Source organism: Astatotilapia calliptera, chromosome 19 (assembly GCF_900246225.1).
Source record: "Astatotilapia calliptera chromosome 19, fAstCal1.2, whole genome shotgun sequence".
NCBI classification, from domain to species: domain Eukaryota; kingdom Metazoa; phylum Chordata; class Actinopteri; order Cichliformes; family Cichlidae; genus Astatotilapia; species Astatotilapia calliptera.
The window spans coordinates 16247531-16266246 of record NC_039320.1 but is presented as its reverse complement, the minus strand read 5'-3'; the positions used below and the strand labels follow the sequence as shown (position 1 = coordinate 16266246).

General features: G+C 39.3%; 3 protein-coding genes across 4 annotated transcripts; all 3 read left to right on the top strand.

The window, feature by feature from the left end:
* Positions 1–658: 658 nt before the first annotated feature.
* txlnbb (taxilin beta b) lies at positions 659–6387 on the top strand. The gene is made up of 10 exons (XM_026151587.1): positions 659–767; positions 2761–3031; positions 3395–3486; positions 3617–3787; positions 4408–4602; positions 4883–5002; positions 5092–5166; positions 5256–5348; positions 5595–5690; positions 5831–6387. Exons 2-10 carry the CDS (start codon positions 2797–2799, stop codon positions 6311–6313), a joined length of 1560 nt encoding a protein of 519 aa, XP_026007372.1. The 5' UTR covers positions 659–767; positions 2761–2796; the 3' UTR covers positions 6314–6387.
* A 1696-nt stretch (positions 6388–8083) lies between these two features.
* LOC113012129 (uncharacterized) lies at positions 8084–11043 on the top strand. Of its 2 annotated transcripts, XM_026152137.1 has the most exons (9): positions 8085–8373; positions 8533–8626; positions 8751–8804; positions 8999–9044; positions 9132–9259; positions 9402–9516; positions 10392–10514; positions 10592–10729; positions 10882–11043. In XM_026152137.1, the coding sequence occupies exons 1-9, from the start codon at positions 8265–8267 to the stop codon at positions 10987–10989; spliced, it is 915 nt and encodes a 304-aa protein (XP_026007922.1). In that variant the 5' UTR covers positions 8085–8264; the 3' UTR covers positions 10990–11043. The 2 variants fall into 2 exon arrangements, with proteins under 2 accessions (XP_026007923.1, XP_026007922.1); XM_026152138.1 differs by lacking the exon at positions 8999–9044 and having other exon boundaries at positions 8084–8373; positions 9113–9259.
* Positions 11044–12040: 997 nt separating this feature from the next.
* On the top strand, positions 12041–16030 carry LOC113012692 (solute carrier family 22 member 3). Its single transcript, XM_075410364.1, is given in 10 exon segments — positions 12041–13030; positions 13032–13329; positions 13711–13887; positions 14344–14628; positions 14630–14713; positions 14802–14918; positions 14996–15041; positions 15203–15242; positions 15244–15355; positions 15577–16030. Coding segments are annotated over 10 exon segments (1494 nt in total). The 5' UTR covers positions 12041–12959; the 3' UTR covers positions 15841–16030.
* Positions 16031–18716: the final 2686 nt, after the last annotated feature.

The following is an 18716-nucleotide window of genomic DNA, read 5'->3' as shown; positions in this document are numbered from 1 at the left end:
AAGGTTTTCAGATGAAATCGCTCACATTTTATCTTCAGGGTACAGTGAAAAATTGGAGAATCTCCAACCAGTGACATCCTCTGGTGAAGAATTATTACTGCAGTCATAACACGGGAGAGGAAAAATAAATGAACGCTTCCAAAAATAGCTCTCACCTTGTGACTAATATTGAACCACATTCGCACACACTTTGTTGTGTATCAGCAGCATTTGCGGTGCACTTTACTGCATGTGTGAAGCATGTATAAGCAAGGAAATGAGAAAATCACATTTTTTCGGCCACTCTTCTCTGGGTCGGGGGAGGAGGTCTGTTCTAATTCTGGCCAATCACAGAGACGCATAAGGTTTTTTCCCCCCCTGTCTCCTGCTCAGTCACCAGGCTTGTCAGGCCCATTTGTTAGAATAATTATATGGCTGTTAACAGCAACCTTGCCTAAAATAAAACGAGTGCTGCATTGGTTCAAAGACACCACATAAAATGGCTGCTAAAGATTTTACCAGAAGATTTATTGCATTCATACATTGTTAGCGTGAACACAGGTGCTTCTTGGGGTAAATTCCCGTTAAGATTACAATCAGAGGAGGCCCGTGGGTTGTTTTTAATAGAGGTGTGCTGTGGAGTATCTCTGTACTCCCTCTCTCTGTTCAGAGTGAGCTGTGCTCCTCTGGTTTATTTTGAGGTGGTCTTATCACAGCTGTTGTAGCTGGTGGCAGCCTGTCCAAGCCCCTCGACACTCTTCCTTTTCTCCCTCTGGCCCTTGGTCCTGGTAAGACCCTGTTTGCTCCTTGCCCTGCTTCTTCAGGGATATTTAGGCTTTAATAGTTTAAAAGGTTAACTCTTGTGCTTGGGATGTGTTTCAAAACGTCTTCTTTAACGTACTAATGAGTGCCTCTCTGAATTTGATGGATGCAATCTTCGCCAAGTTTGTTAGAGGCGAGAAGCTCTTGATGGCAGTGAGGCTAGTCTAGTCTGTGAATGCGTTTAGTAATATTTATGTTAAAGTAAAGTAATGGCTCACTAAAGCCACAGTGTTACATACACTGTGTTAAAGGTAACTTTAACCTCCTAGAAATATACTGCGTGCCGACGGGGGTTGCTTATGTAACATTTGTGTTTTTATTGAATATTAATAGTTGAAAAACAAGACTTTACTGCGCACAACCACTGACATCAATAAGAGTGGATAAGAAATAAATAAATAACGTGCCCATATTAAGAAGTTCTTAAAATAGCCTGTGGATCTGGAACAGGTGCCATGTGCTCAGCTTGTGAAAGCACAGGCAGCGTGAAGGCTGCACTAATTTTTATGCACATAAACAGGCTCTGGCTGCAAGCCCGTACAACGCAAGAGAAACGCAAGGACTCGATAGGGGATTATATTTATTATTCACTAATGAGCTTTAGTATTACTTTAAGTGATTATTGTTTTTGTCGTAAAAATGGCTGCCTGTCTTAACAGTAAATATAAGATGGTCTCAAAACCAAGAAAAACTCGGGCCACCATTCATTTCTTTGTTTTGCAAAAAATGGAAAAAACGAGTGCGTTGATTTACTGAAACGTGTCAAGATACACGGAAACAAAGAATTAAAAACAACGTTTGTACCATTATTCTTCAGCAGGAGTCTGAACTCTTAGTTTCTTTAACTACTCCTCTGGAATTTTTCTCCATCCTCATTGAAGGATGCAAATGCATCAAATGAAGGTCTACATACATCTCTCAGGTCCTGTGTCAGGTCTTTGCCGGACGTTTTCCTATTTCTAAGAAAATTACTCTCCTGGAGATATTTTTGTAGGCCTAGCACTTCTTTTGTCCTCCACCTGTCCAGTTTACTCAGAATTTTAAGTAAAAACTACTCGGCATGCTGAGATATGTTTTCAGCTAACAGCTCTTTGTCAATCACCTTATTGGTGTAAAGTTTATTGTCAAATTATTGTGTTATCTTTGGCTTTTTTAAAAAAAATTGATTTGACGTAAGAAATGAGAACAAATTATGTGTTTTTGTGACAGGGTGCTAGTAACAAAGGGCCTGAAGATACAAATTAAAATCGATCTGTTCAAAGTTGTTTATTACAGTATATGTAAACACATTTGTTCACCCCTTGAGTCTTTCTTATACTTAAATGATTCTTGGGTCAGTTTTAAATTGCTTAACAAACAACCCAATGAACGAAAAAGCAGCCAATGTCCAAAGAACTTGATGGTAGTGTTGAAGTTTGAGTCCATTTTTCTGCCGAGCCTTTACAGCAGGGTTACAGAGTTTTTACAGTCTTTTACCAAAGAATTATGTGTGTCTATTTACAAAAAATAATAATATCTGTTGATGTGTTGGGTCAGCCAATTCACTGAAAGACATTTACTTACTGTCTCTGTATGAAAATCAGGTGTGATTATTTATCTTGCTTCTCCTTTTCTTAGTGGTTAACCATAACGCTGTGTTGCTGTACTGGAGAACATGAATGAAAAAGTCAATTATGACATCATTGTAAAGACCTGTGCTTTTTCTACTATGACAAAAAGTTCTGCAGAGATGAAGGTCTGTGCTGGAAATTCTCAAATCTGATTTGAGTTCATCAGATTTCTGATTGATTAATCAGTAAAATTAAGCTTCAAATAGCAAAGCTGGAATAACTAGGACCAAAATGGACACTCAGCGTGACTTTGGTTTTCTCCATGTTTACTACTTCACTAAACAGGAAAACATGAGTCTATCTTAAACCTAATCCTTAGCCTCTTACACATGTACGGATTCCATTACAGAACCAACCATCTCCCTTTTGGAACTACCTCAGAAAAATGGAGGCTTGTCAGGAGAGTAAACGCTCACCCACGAGTCCTGAAGCATCGCCAGCCGAGGATCACCACATTGACCTGACAGAGGACCTGGGCCAACAGCTGGAGGACATCATTAGCACCTACCAGGCTGCCGAGATTCCAGCTGAGCCAGAGGACACGGAGGAGGTCACAGCCGTCAAAGAGACAGAGACCCGCAAGGACCAGAAAATGGAGAAGAAGATGCTGAAAAATCTAGGTGCTGTGTGTGGTTTTGAAAAAACAAACAAAAAAACAGTTTTAGTGATTTTATCTGAGGTGGGTTTGATTCAGTGAAGTCAGCAAAAGTCCAGGTTGTACTGAAAGTGATTGGTGTGTGATAGCAGAGCCGTAACGCGTGTAAATGCATCCATCTGCAACAGACAGGGAGGTAAAATAGTATTTCCAAATGCCTTTTATAGTTTGTGTCATTCAGCTGCCAAGATGATTTTTCACAAGATGGACCAGCAGAGTTCTTGAAGTCCCAGAAAATCATCCAACAATAATTTCTGTATCAGTCTGTTTAAAACTGGCTTTATGGCAATGATTGATTTTTAAGGTTAAATTCTGTATGGCTGCTCAGGGAAGGAAGCTATGCTGTTGATGCAAAGTCTGAACAAACTCGATTCTCCGGAAGAGAAACTGCAGGCCATCATCAAGAAGCATGCCGAGCTGGTGAGTGGATAAAACAAAGGCGAAGAGAGCAAAAAAAGAAAATATATAGTAGCTCTCATCAAAGCTATGGTTTGTTTCTAGAGAAAAGATATAATCACTATTATGGGGCACTGTGTGTGTGCTTTTGCAGCTGGAGGAGCATCGCAGTGATCAGAAGCAGATGAAAGTTCTCCAGAAGAAGCTTCTCCAAGTGATGAAGGAGAAGGACCAGCTGCAGGGCGAGCACAGCCGTGCAGTGCTGGCTCGCAGCAAACTGGAGGGGCTCTGCAGAGAGCTGCAAAGACATAACAAGACTTTAAAGGTAGCTCAACTCCAGACATCACTGCTTGAACAGTGTCTAATCAGAGATGCCGAAATCGCCATTTGCTGTTGAGCTATGGTGCCAGGTGGTCCCAGCATATTTTGTGCTCTACAGGATATGACATCACTGGCACTGAAAATCTGCTGCCATGTCAAAGCTCAAAGTTTGACCTATTCCACTGCCACCCTCACAACTCCTGTTGTGAAGCCAAGTGTTGTTCAAAACAGCAGAACTTTAGCGATGATCCCTGATCAAATATGCATGTTTTTGCTTGCAGTGTAGCACGTTTTAGTCAAGATTGTTTTGGTGTGAGCTGCTCAGTTTCAGAGCTTTTTGATGCTTTAGCAACTATCACCTTTATAACAATCATAAGAACTGTGCAGACAACACTGCAGTTCAGTTTAAAGGGTTTGCATTCTCTGTTTTATAAGTTTAACATCATGGATGCTTCCTCTTGTACAGTGATACAGTTCCTTCATGAGCTTCCTGCATGGCTGCTAGCTGGAGCAATAGCAAATTATATAAGTCAGTGGTGGTGCACAAGACAAACAAAACGGTTGAGCATTTATATCCATCTTGCAGTGCAGGTTTTAAAGCTAACACCCATGCTTGAATCGCAGGAGGAGACCCTGCAGAGGTGCAGAGAGGATGACCTAAAGAGGAAAGAGATCACCACCCATTTCCAGGGCACGCTCAGTGAGATTCAGGCTCAAATTGAGGAACACAGTAGCCGCAACACCAAACTGTGTCAGGAGAACGGCGCTCTTGCAGAAAAACTGAAGGGACTCATTTCACAATACGACCAGCGAGAGGCGGTATGGATCCTGCTACACTGTGAACACACACGGACACTCGCATAACATAACAGCAAAGCCAATTTGTACTCCCAGTCTACATGCATTATTAAAACTGGATAAACTGTACTTGTGTAAACCTTCTCACATCTGTGCCCATGAATTATTTGCAGATTTCTCCCAGGTCTTACATTTATTAGATACACTATTTCAGTTTTATGTAGCCAAAGGCTCCCAGAGCGAGAAATGAAACAGCTTTCTCTGTGAAAACGACTCATAAATCCACCTGAATGTCTTCCAGAACCTGGAAAAGGTTTTCAAGCACAGAGACCTGAAAGAAAAGCTGCTGGAAACCAAACTCGCGCAGGCAAACATGCTGCTGAAGGAAGCAGAGGAGAAGCATAAGCTGGAAAAAGACCATGTACGTTTTTTCGTTGTGCATTTTAATAAAAGATTTGTTGTAATAATCCCCTAATGCTCATTTTTCTTTACCATTTCAAAATCACACAGCTGCTGAAACAGGCAGCAGAATATAAACTGCAAGTGAAGGTCATGAAGGAGCAAGAGATCGATATGAAGGCCCAGGTATGGTATCAGGGCATCATGGGCAAAATTGGATCATTTTTCTACCTCCCTGGAGAAAAGTATAATGTTTTGTTACCATTCTTCCTCAGCTTGATATGTACTCCAAGAAGTTTGATGAATTCCAGGGCACGGTAACAAAGAGTACCAGTGTCTACAGCAGCTTCAAACAGGACATGGACAAAGTAAGTTTGGTTTTACAGAATATTTGAAGTCTGCTTCAGGAGATTAAATTATTGAGTTTTTCTGCAAAAAGATGATGACAAAGATGACAAAAATACAAATGAGAGGAAAGAATCCCATGAGCCTTTCAGTAACACTTCAAAAACTGACAAACCTTATAATCCTACACTTGCTCAGTTGCAGCTATTTTTAGAAGATACTTTGATTGTCTGCAGCATAACATGATTTTTTTTGTTGTTGTTGTGCAGATGGCCAAGAAAATGAAAAAGCTGGAGAAAGAGTGCCAGTCATGGAAGACTCGCTTTGATGGCTGCAATAAGAATCTTATTGACATGGTGGCAGATGTAAGAATTTTTTGTTGTTGTTTTAATTCATTAATACCCTCATACATAGATAGATTTAAAAAAAAAATATGACCCACCAGGGAAAAAATTCAGTTTACCATAGGAAATTTTATACAATATGTTAAAAATATTTTTTACAGAAAGCAATCAAGGAAAAGGAGTTTGAGCTTCTCACCATCAAAAACCAGAAGCTTGAGAATCTGTGCAGGGCTTTGCAGGAAGAAAGGAAGAGTCTATATGCAAAGGTGCATGGAGCTGGCAGTCAACCAGAGGACAAGTCTGCTGATCCATCAGAGAAGGGGGGCTCTGAGAAGACACCTGAAGACCCAAATGAGAATCAGCCCATCCAGAATACTGCAGCACCTGCCCCTACCGGGACACCAACGCTCACAAGTCCGCTCACCGAGGAACTGGCTACACTGAAGGCTGAACAAGCCCTTCTGAAAGAGGTCGCCAGTTCTTTCACAATCTCTCACATTGCCCCTACAGAAACAGGCACAAGTCAATCACATGAACCCACCAAGGAGCCAGAGGAGAACCACATAGAGCAGAGCGAACACCAGGAAGTCCACGAAGATGGATACCAACAACAGAGAGATTTGGAAATGGAGTCAGTTGATTAATGTTGAAATCACTGTGAAAAGAAACCATGATCATGTGAGATTCTTAGCAATAAAAATAAAAATGCTACATCTGTGTTGAGTGTCTGATCCTAGTGTAAAGACATTTAAAAGTGGGTTTATTTTAGTATGCAAATCTCCACCTATAACTACACAGATTAAGAACTTGTTTAACAAACCAGAGCTTTTCCAACTACCCATTTTTTTCTCCAGTAACAGTTTTGTAAGACTCAGTTCGATACCACGAGACCCCTCCCAGCAGCCTCAGCCTATAGCAGCATATCTAAACGAATGTTCAGGCACATCTAAAGTAGCTGTAACTTTAATCGTATATCAAAAAGGAAAGTTTTAAGTCCAATATTAAAAGTACAAATCCAAATACAAACTGGTTGTGGAATCACTCTGTAGAGAGTCTTGGCTTTAATTACTTGTGTTGCAATATCGCTGCACTTTACCCAGTCTAGGACCTGATAGGATCTAGTGAGCATGGAAACTGTTACATAAGCAAACAAGATTGTATTTTTTCAGTATTAAGGTGGCTAGCTAAGGGCTAAGAGACAACAGAAATTCACAAGAAAACAAAAACTGAGTCCAAAGTTGAATGAATTTAACTACAAATTCACTAATTACTGATTACGTAAGCAAAATAATCAGTTTTTCTGGCCTTTGTTTCATACACATTCAGATGCATTTTGTTTCTGGCTTCATTTTTGTCTTCAGTAATTAAAAAGCATGGTCTATTGGGCCAACATCAAATGACTGGCCTGGGCATTGAAGAACATCCCATTTCTTTGCCATGATAAACTCTTGGGTTTCTCTTGGGTCATTATCCATTTGCCCTGTGAAACAGTATCTGATTAGTTTAGCAAAATCTGTCTGGACAGCCCTTTACACTTTATAATTTATCTACTATTTCTATTAGCAGTCACATCGTTAATAAACAGAGGTGGCTAGTTCCATTGGGAACCATACCATAATACTGACTCTACCATGTTTGACAGATAATGTGATATTCTTTGGATCATGAGCTGTTTTTGTCCTTCTTCACACTTTTCTCTTCCCATCTTTTTGTGAAAAGGTAATATTAGTTTCATCTGCCCAAATATATATATTTTTTTTTCAGAACTGTTCAGGCTCCTCACGAGTTTAATCTGTCCTTCCTGGTCTTGGGTTTGCACCTTGCTCTACACAATCTTTCTCTTAAATGTGGACTTTTAAAATGAAACACCTACCTCTTTGAGAGTGTACATGACTTGGTTAGATGGCATGAACACTCGTGACCATGGAAATAATTCTGTGATCATCACTTTTAGTTGTCATTTATAGTCTTTCACACCTTTTCGTGTTGCTGAGCTGGTCACTGCATTCCTTCTCTGTACCAGATTGTTGATTTGGGCACTCCTACGTTTTCTCTCTCTGTCCCTGAAATGTTTATTTTGGTTTTCAGCTAATGTTGTCTCCTTCACTTCAATTGACATCACTATGGATATTGAGACGTCTACTAAATGTTCAGCACTTCAATTTCAGATCGTTTAGCTGCTTAGTTTGTCATGGAATAATGGAACAATGGATCTCACCTGCTCATTAAAAAAAGTGTCCAATTACCCGTGAACACAATTATTAGTATCCTAATGTGATACTGTACCAAATCAGTGAACAGTTATAGCATAACTAAACGATAAAATGGGCTTGATGTCAAAGAATGTATTTTATTTTAGAATTTTATTTCCTTTCTTTCACCTTTCTGTTTTTTTGGCTTTTATTTCAGTTTTGTTATAAGTCATTTAAAACCTGCAAACAAACACTTGTGTCACAAATCAGTGACGTTCCCCTTTAAACTGAGCTTCAGTCAAAAATCTTTTGGCTCTAAACTTGGCCAGACTGGACTTTGAGAGAAAGCAGAGGCAGTTGTTACTGCGGTCCCCGATAAGAGGCTGGAGAGTTTAAAAGAAAAATGGCAGAACAACCGGATTCAACTGCAATTTCTTGTGCAAAAGCTCTCTCATCTTTTGTCGAAAAAGGAAAAGCTCTGCTGGACCTTGCTGAGAAGGAAAGCAGGGAAGGTAGGTCACACAAGTGTACATAAAAATAGACACCAGTCGTCAAACAATTTATGGACGTAGCATGAGCAGGGGTTGCAGAAGTCCTATCAATCATTATACATAAAGAATCCTCTGAAACAGATGGTTAGCTGCTAACTTCATGCACTTTGTGACGCACAGGCTCGTGCCAAGAATTCGTCAGGCAGAAAATCCGCATAGAGCGTAAACAGTCACTGCTGGGTCTGATTGAAGCCGGTGCAACTCTGTACAACAGGTCTAAAGTCCCACCTTCAGTTTAACTAAGCAGCCTCTTCTGTTAAACCTTATTATATTTAATATTTTTAGCTAAAATATGTAATGAAGTGTTATATTTCAGGCCCATTTTTTCTGCTTCACAGCCTGTCTGTTAAACAAAAAAAGGATGCAGAGGATCTCTGGAGCAAAAATACAAAGTAAGAGCACAAAAATTCAACTTGTACAATGTATCGAGGTATTATCATCTAGATTACATGACAAAGGCCAAATCAGCTGTAGCCTGTGCTGTCACAATTGCTGTGCATCCACTCACTGATTCACATAGTACAGTAAGTCACAGCCTTAATAAACTGACATGACCCCTGAAAACTATTCTGCATGATGTTCCCAGCTGTGCTGCTTTGAGAGAAGCTCTTCAGGACTTTAAAGAGCTCGAAGTGAGTTCTTTTAATACAAAATGTAAAATATTTTTAAAAAGCATACTCACCACGGTCGTTTTACGTAGTGCAGCCAATGTACCGCAGGTGCAGTGGGATGCCTTTCTACAGCGTTTGGATGATGAGCTACAACTGAGTCCTAAAATACACAATGTCGATCATCAATCAAAATGCATTTCACCAGATACGCCGCTCATCGATGCCAGAACTGGAGAGTGGGTTTGATGAAAGTCTTTAATGCTTCCACACTTATTAAAAAAGCGTAACAATGAACCTCATATATCTGCCAGTTTTTATGCGTCATTGGTGCTGTCTGCTTTGCACCTTTATATTTTACTGAGGCTTTGTGTTTGACAGAACAGTAACGCTGCAGAAATATCTTGGGAGAGGTAAGAAGATATTGCTGGTGTTAATCCGTCAGTTCTCCTGTCTGCTCTGCCGTCTACACGTTCAAGATCTGCAGAAGAATCAAGTAAACATCACACACCTAATAACAATGCTTAACCAAAAAAATGATTACCAAAGAGTTATAAGGTGAAAACTTTGCATATCTCAACATGCTGTGCAGTGTGTCTTTAAGGGAGGGAAACAGGGAGAAAGTGGTAACAGGTCTTGAGCCCAAATTTAAAAGTTTTGGGTCTAAATGTAATTAGTGTGTGTAGAGGAAACCATTAAAGAGGAAGTAGTGAGTATCTACAGTCATCCGTAATACATGACTCTATCATGATATGGGGCTGCATTTCAATCAGTGGTGTTGGGGTTCTTGTCAATAAATGGTATTATGAATGTAGAAAAGTATCATCAGATGTTGATACACCACACAATAATACCATCTGAAAGTCGTCCGATTGACAGTGATCCCAAAAACACTGCTAATGCAGTAAAAGTAAACATTGATAGATAGAAAAAGACACAATGAAACATAATTAGGCATACACTGGCCTCCCCACATCCTGGACTCATTATTGAAGCAGTGTTTGATCATTCAGTTTAATCAAATTCAATAGTTTTATTTATATAGCACCAAAATCCCAACAATAGCCTCAAGGCTATCAGGCTTCCCCCCCCCCCCATTCTCTGTTAAGATACCAGAGAACGGAACAAAAGGCAGCAACATCCAAAGAAGAGTTTTGAATGCCCTAAGTTCAAAGTACACATGCTGTTTTTGCCCCATACACTGTGTTCCTATTTTCTTTTTTTCAGTAAACTGTTGGCTCAAGACTTCTGCACCATGGTGTATATGCAGTGTGATATTCTCATAAATATCTACAATCAGCTGATCTCTAAAATCCCCCAGTACAGTATATAAAACTTACATATACTTTTATCTCTAATGTTACTTTGCAGAGTTCTCTGGATGCACACTCAGTACAAGTGGTGGTCATTTCGTTTGGCTGTCAGGAGGGAGCATCACACTGGGTAGAGCAAACAGGCTGTCAGTACGACATGCTGCTGAATCCCAGTAGAAAGGTCAGGGGTCAACATCAGACAATACACATTTCAGTCTTTGATGAATAAATAAATTAACTCATTGTTTGGTATTGCAGATGTATAGTGCATTTGGTCTGGGAGCATCTCTGCAGAAAGTGTTAAACTTCGGTAACATGCTGATCTACTCTGAATATGTAGCGAACGACATGGAGTTTCCACGAGAGCTTCCGTGGATTCAAGACGACATGTTTCAGGTCATCAGAATTCAATATGACTATTTTGTGCAACACATCTATCTATGTATTAATGAATTCTAAGAGGTGATAGAGAAATTCACTAAATTTTCACCACAAAGAAAGACTTTTAAGATTTATGAATAATTTCTCGTTACTGTCATTTGTTCCAGCTGGGAGGCAACTTTGTTTTGGACGAACATGGAAGGGTGTTGTTCTCTCACCGCTGCCAGAGTCCAATAGACCGACCCTCAGTGGAGGACATTTTATCTGCACAGTGAATATTAAAATCCTTCATGCACGGCATGACTTAATTAAAGGAAAAAAGAAACAGATGATGTCAGCTGATTCATTCTTTGTATCAAGTTAAGATAAATGTGATTATTAAGCCACCTTTGAAACGATAATTTTGTGAGAACTGCTTTAAAGGTATTACTTTTTTTTTATACAGTGCTGTGAAAAAGTATTTTCCACCTTTTAGATTTCTTCATTTTTTCCTTATTTGTCATATGTATATCTTTCAGATCATGAAAAAAATGTCAGTACTGGACAAAGATAACCCAAAGATAACCCCAAATAAAATTATTTTATTTATTAAGGGAAAAAAGTTATCCAAATCTACATGTGAAAAAGTAATTGCCCTTAAACCTAATAACTGATTGTGCCACCCTTGGCAGCAATCAAGCGTTAGCAAGAACTGGCAATGAGTCTCTCACATCGCTGTGGAGGAATCTTGGCTGCTGCTCTTTGAAGAATTGTTTTAATTCAGCCACATTGTAGGATTTTCAAGCATGTACGGCCTCTTTGAGGTTATGCCACAGCATCTTAATCAGATTTAAGTTTGGATTTTGATAAGGTCACTCCAAGCCTTTATTTTAGTTTTGGTATTTTTTAGCCATTCAGATATCCTGCTGTATTAAGTGAATCAAGTGAGCTTGAACTTCAGTGTATAAACTGATGACTGGACATTCAGGACCTTCTGGTAGAGAGCAGAATTCACAATCAATTACAAAACGTAATGGAGGCACAAGCAGCAAACCAGCCAAAGAGACCAGATTCAGATTAAAAGTTTAAAGATAAGATGATGAAATAGGAAGTACATTAAATGTTTGCGTGGGTTCCCTCCGGGTACTCCGGCTTCCTCCCACCGTCCAAAGACATGCAGCTTGTGGGGATAGGTTAATTGGATAATCCAAATTGCCACTAGGTGTGAATGTGAGTGTGAATGGTTGTCTGTCCCTGTGTGTTGGCCCTGCGACAGACTGGTGACCTGTCCAGGGTGTACCCCGCCTCTCGCCCTATGACAGCTGGGATAGGCTCCAGCGCCCCCCGCGACCCTGAAAAAGGATAAGCGGAAGCGAATGGATGGATGGATGGATTAAATATGAAAACGTATGACAGACACAATATCACTGCACTGTCCCAGTTTTCCACTTGGAACTCTTGGATTGCATTAACACTACGGGTAACTTGCACATATGTCAAGGCATCTAAGTGTTTAACGACACACAGCCCTTTTAAATTACAGCTCCACAGTAAGAGTATGCATCCTAAACATGTCCGAAGTGCACATCTGTCACCCACTGACTGCATGTAATGCATTGTCACATGAAACAAAAAGTGCAAACTGCTGAGTGGTTGAAGTCCAACATCAGGTAATAATAACAAACTACAACTTATGGTTGGGTTTCCACAGTTTGCAATTGCTTACACAGCATTGCGAAAATGAGGTGATGCAGCACAGCCTCTATTCTAAGGTCTGAAGCCTCTTTTGTCCTTTGATAAGTGATAAAACCTGGTGTATAAATGAAGTCCATTTAAACATGGCATTTTACCTTAAAAAGCATACATTTTGCAGAAACAATAACTGTTTTCAACTTTAAAATCTGATGTTAAAACTGCTACTTCTCATATCTGAGTTTCAATCAATGATTAGAAAATGATGCAAGAAAAATTCTCGCCAAATTTGCAATAGCAGAAGAAGAGCAGTTCAAAAATATATCTTAACGATAAAAATCAAGATGAAGGCTGAAGGCAGAAAATGCACCTCTGCAGACATAAATCACAGGATCAAGCTTCATAATGCTGCATGTTTAATGACATAAGCCTGCGCAAAACCCTTGAAATGATGAGCAGTAAACTCAAGAGTTATAAAAAAAAGCAGGCCTTTGATCAAGACTCTTCTTAGACATCTTCAGACTAGAACTGCTTAAGAGACCCATCATTTTAAGACAGTCCTTAATCACCAGAGATGGCAAACGTGGACAAACTCATCATGCAGATATGAGACTTTGGGCCATTCCAGAGGAAGATTGCCACACTTGATAGTTTTCGCTTTTGTACTTGTTGGAGTTGTTTTCTTAGGCCACACTCTGGATCACTGGTGTTGGAGTCATGGATCTGAGGGCCTCTGGGAGGAATGTGGATGGAGTGATGTCAAGGTGCGGGACGTGACCATTCCCCACTCAGAACAGTCTGGATCTTTCAGCCGTTGTGAGAGATTTGCAGTGGACTGGAGCGAAAGCCAAAAGAAATATGATGAACTTGACTGGCAGCGGATTGCTAATGCAACCCAGACGGTGGCGTGCGAAAGCAGATGGGTGTTAACCGCACTACTATTGTTTTAAAGGTAAATGGTCATTTTTTTCCTATTTCTCCAATGATGTTATAGTATGATGCCATATATCTTTAAATTGATTTTACAGCTGTTGTAATTGAGCTCATGGGTTGCGTTTGCATTAGACTGATTCATGTTTTGACTACTTGAGAAGAAACTCATTGCATCACATGTAATATTCATGTGATGTTGTGTAACTCTGGAACATGACCTAATCTGTCCTGCAGCTAAAAATAAAACAAGTGAGCCATGTTACCATGAGAGTTTTAAAGAAATCCATTTTCAGTTGTGAAAAGAAGTCTTTTCCTGGATCTAAACTTTCAAATATTGCCCCCCTTGCTATTCTCATCACACACATTCGTTTGTGTTCTTTGGTTTTTACTAGGTTTATTTTACTGTTATAGTCATGAAATCACAAAGGAAAACAGTGTTAATCTTTGTGTTTCTTGGAATTCCTTCCCACCTAGTTTTTAGATCCTGGCTCGCCGACATGAATCAAGTTTCCCTGGCATGTGGATTTTTCATTGGAACTTTTGTGACAGGTTACCCAGCTGTCAGGTTATAATAAACCTATGACAATAGGTGCACCAATGACAACACATTTTTTTCTTTTCACCAACAAATCAATTTAGGCATACCCCTCTAACTCATTGACCCTAGATGACGTCACCGACTGATTTATGGACCTTTTTGATTGCTCGTTTAGCATTTTAGTCATTTCATCACTCTTTTAAAACAAGATATCAAATCACTGAGGATATAAAGTAGCAACTTACAGGGTAGCAATGCCTAAATCTTTCCTTGGATTGTCATCTGATTTACTTTAAATTGGAAAATAATTTATAAAATGATCATGATTTTGTACTAAGTAGGGCTTAAAACTAGCGATTCCAACTATAATCTCATAATCAAAATGAATAGTGACATATCAAATCAAGTGAAAACTACACAATGATTTCTTTTACATTTTTATACTTTTATTTTTTAACTAGAGAACCCCCTGTTGGCCACTAGATAGAATGGAGGTTTAAGGAGCCCTATTCTTAGACTTAGCAGCTATCTATCCATCTTTTACACTAGGTTGTTGGCTGCGAAAGATCAAATCTACCCTTTGATGATTAATTTAGCATATTTTGTCACATATTGTCTCCTTTGTTGTGTTAGACTGATCCGCTTTCAATGTTCTGCTAAAACATGTTATTTTCTTTACGTAGTGATTGAGTTCTTTGGGTCCAACAACAGGAAATTTGTGGCCATGGTGATTTGAACTTCCTACTCTATTGGCATGGTTATCCTGCCTGGCTGGTCTGGCTTACTTCCTGTCCTCCTGGAAGACTCTGCAGCTGGCCATGAGTCTTCTTTGCATCCTGTTTATCTCAAACCATTGGTATGAATATAATTTTCCTTCAATGTGACACATTCAATGCTTAATCTTCACTTCATATTCACGCTGAGTCCAATAGTAAGTTGTGTTATGTTTGTTAAAAGGATCCACACTGGTTGTTTTCACAACAAAGAACTACGGAGGCCATGAAAGTTGCTGCAAACAATGCTAAATGCAATGGGAAATGTTTACCACATGATCTACCAGAGGTATGACAACATTTTTGAACAACTGTATAATCTTATTAACATAGGAGATGCAATTTACAAATGGAATATTTTAACAGTCTATTAAAATGCTTTTAGATCATTCATTAGGAGTAAAAGAAGGAAGTACACCCAATTATGTCAATTATGGACTTGTTCAGGACACCAAATATAAGAAAAAACACTCTAATTTTAATGTATACTTGGTAAATCAGTCTGAAACTACAATTAAGGATTTTATGTTTTTATACATCACAATGGTACCATACTATAATTCTTTGATCCAGGTTTACAAGCACGTAACAATGTCTTCTTGGATTTTTTTCTGTGCTGTGGTGGAGCTTCCCATTGGGCTCATATTTTATCTGCTGGTCAACAAGGGTTTGATGCTCCCTCAGATACTCACTTTCACCATGGCCATTTTGGTTTTGAAATTGAAGGTGACAAGTGAAGGATGGATCTGACTGTGCAGCTAGACGTTTATCGGCTAACAGTTTACAGACAAAGAGTATAGGAGTATAGGAGCTTTTAGAGCTGAACTGATTTCACCCAGTGAACAACTGCTAGGAACCACTCGCCAACCAGTGGTTGTATCACATTCACATTATTGGAGACATCTCAAAAGCAATGTGCACTTGCATCATGTGTGAAATCTCTGTAGGCAAAAGTCTACCAGTCCTTTCAACCACTGATATCGCCCTCTGGTGCCCATTACAAAAAGAGCAGGTTTAAAACACTTCTATATTGGCTTCACTTTTCAGACCAATGTGGCTCTAACTTCCTGTTGTCAGTTTTAATTTCTCACAGAAATCTGGGTGTGTCAGTGTGTTCATCAGCTAGTGGCACTGGAGCCATTGTAGCCCCATTCCTGCTATACAGACTGGCCAGTATGTGGCTGGAGCTGCCTCTGGTTCTTTACAGTTAATTTAAAGTTTTTGATCTACCTGCGACTATTTTGTATATAGTAAAATTTACAGTATTTAGCATATTACATATGTTATCTTTGTTTCAGGTGTGATGTTGATGTGGTACAGTGTACAGGAGATGTCTATAGTTGCCCTGCCAGAGATCATAGAATTGATTTGCAGAAATGTTTCAGGATAATGAAAAATAAATTTCAAAACATGAAATAGAAATGTGCTGAAAAAAACACTGGAGGAGGGAGGAAGACAGCAGAAAGAAAATCAGTGTTTGATGTCTAAGAGACAAGAGTGTGCTTAAAAAGCCCAGTTTTCCAATTAGGCATTTGCCGCAGAGAGATTCATGTTCGAAGTCCTTCATTTTTGTTTGTGTGCGCTTTCTGACAGGAAGAAAGAGAAATCGAAATATGCAGAGGGAAACAGCTTGATGAAAGTCTAACGCTTCACAGAGAAAAACATTAGTGGATTTTTTTCTGCAGATGTCCTGTGTTTACAATACACTGAACAGTAGCTTCACAGCCAGTGAAAAGTTATTTAAAACTGCCGTGGTTGTGCAGACTTGTGTTACATTCATATGAAGTGTTAACTAGAAATATAGACACTGTGAAGTGATGAAACACACAAGGTGTTATTGACAGTCAAATGAATAAGGGATCAGCACCTTTATGTCTCCTTGAGATAAAAGGGGTGTTAAAACTAAAAAAAAAAACCCTCAGGTATTTGAGTTACAGACCCAAACACCAAATACGCAATTTTGCCAGCATGTAGCCATTTATAAAACACTTTGGCCCCTACAAGACCCTTATGTTGTACTATCATTTTTGTTCCTTTTATTGATTGTGTTTAATAAACACCTCTTTCATCAATTCAGCTCTATATTGGTTTATCTATACATCCATCCCACTACCACAACTCAGTGAACCTGGTTCTGAAATGCAGATGCAATAGCTTTCTTTTGTTACTTTCACATGCACTGTTTACCCGCCTGTAACCCTGTTCCAATGTGATTGGTCATTAGAGCTACATATAGCTGCATTGAGCTTTGTGAGATAGTGTTATCCTGTTCAAATTAGTCATCAGAAGATTGGTATAATGTAGTAATATAGGGATCGACATGTTCAGCAACAATACCAAGGCTATGGCATTTAAACGTGGTCAGTTGGTACCAAAGTGTGCCAAGAAAACATTCTCCACACCATTACACCATTATATGTTTATATAACCTTATATATAAAACACTGTATAAACTAAGCTTTTAAATGAAATAAATATATATATATATATATATATATATATATATATATATATATATATATATATATATATATATATATATATTAGGGGTGCAACGATACACAAAATTCACGGTTCGGTTCGGTTCGATACTTTGGTGTCACGGTTTGATGTTTTTTCGATACAAAAAAAATGTTCATGCCTTTTTAATTTGTCATTTATTAAAATTATAAATATATATTTTAACTCAAAAGTACAGTTTTTAAATTTAACCCTAACCCTTGTGCGCGTTTTTTATTTTGACAGCTAATGCGCACCTGCGGACCACTTATGTGCAGCCCTGGTTATTTAGCTCGTCATATTGCAGCCACAGAAATTATTTTGTCCATGAAACCATAAAGCTGCACTTTCTTTTTGCCTTATAGTCTCATTTGTCATAACTTCTCCGTTTTGTGGTAAGCTTTTCTTTGGCTGTCACTTCTTCACCCTGACCTCTCTTATTTGGCTCAGCAGAACTAAAATATATATCCTGCTGCTTTTACACAGGCACTCACATAAGCTCACCGATTCTCTGCGCGATCAACCTGTCACATGTTTAAGCTTGCTGCGGAGATTTCACTTGTCATGTTTGCATAGTAAGCTAACGATTAATAAGACGATGTCAGAGGAATTGGTGCACAAATTATCATCACTCACAGATCAGTGCTGTCGCTCTCTATACACAGTTGCACGATTATAAAGTGAAAGCAAAAAAACAAGCGCAAATTCAAACGCGATTTCAATATGTCACATATTGACAGTGGCTCACCGATGCCAATGACATAATTACCCAGCTACATTTCTGAAAGAATGCAAAAGCATTGACATATATTTTTCCTTCCTACAATAGCCCGATGGGCAGGGTAGCCTGTCTGAAAAAAATCGCTAGCCCCAGGACGTCGGGCTGGCGATATTGCGAGCCCTGTATCTGATTGAGGAATCACTCATCTTTGGAAAAGAGAGTTTATTACAGAGAAATGTCTCTTTCCAAAATAAAAGCTATACTATCCGCTTCTTCTGGGCTATATTCTCAGCAGCATAAGGAGAATCATGTGCTAACAGCTGTCTAAATGACTCTGCTAAAGTTAGTAGCATGCTTGTTGTTTTTGTCTTTGCACTAGGATGATGTCGGCGTAAATGTGCAGTCATATTCGTTGTGTTCCCACTAGTGCTTTCAGGTTAATCTCGTTGAAATGACCTTAACGCCACAACACGGCAAATCTCCGTTAACGAGCTACCGCCGATCGCCCAGTGCATGGGGCTAGACGGCCAACACGTTAACAAGCTAACTGCGCTAACACACTAGTTCCCACCCATGTAAGTGAGCATTGCATGGCACATCCAACATACTGTTTTACTTTAGTCCATGACTCGCTTACCTTCAGGGTCATACGTCACATGAAAACCAAAATAATTCCAAACGCCAGATCTGAATGAGAGTGGGGGAGGTCCATGTTGCAAGGAGAGCTTAACTTCTGTCTTGCTAGCTTGCCCTGCGCTCTTCCTCCTGACTATGCTGTCTGTGTTGAGCGCTCAGTGGATCTGCGCTCGACAGTGCAGCCTAGGCGGAGTAGTCGAACGCAGATTCACTGAGCGCTCAACACAGACA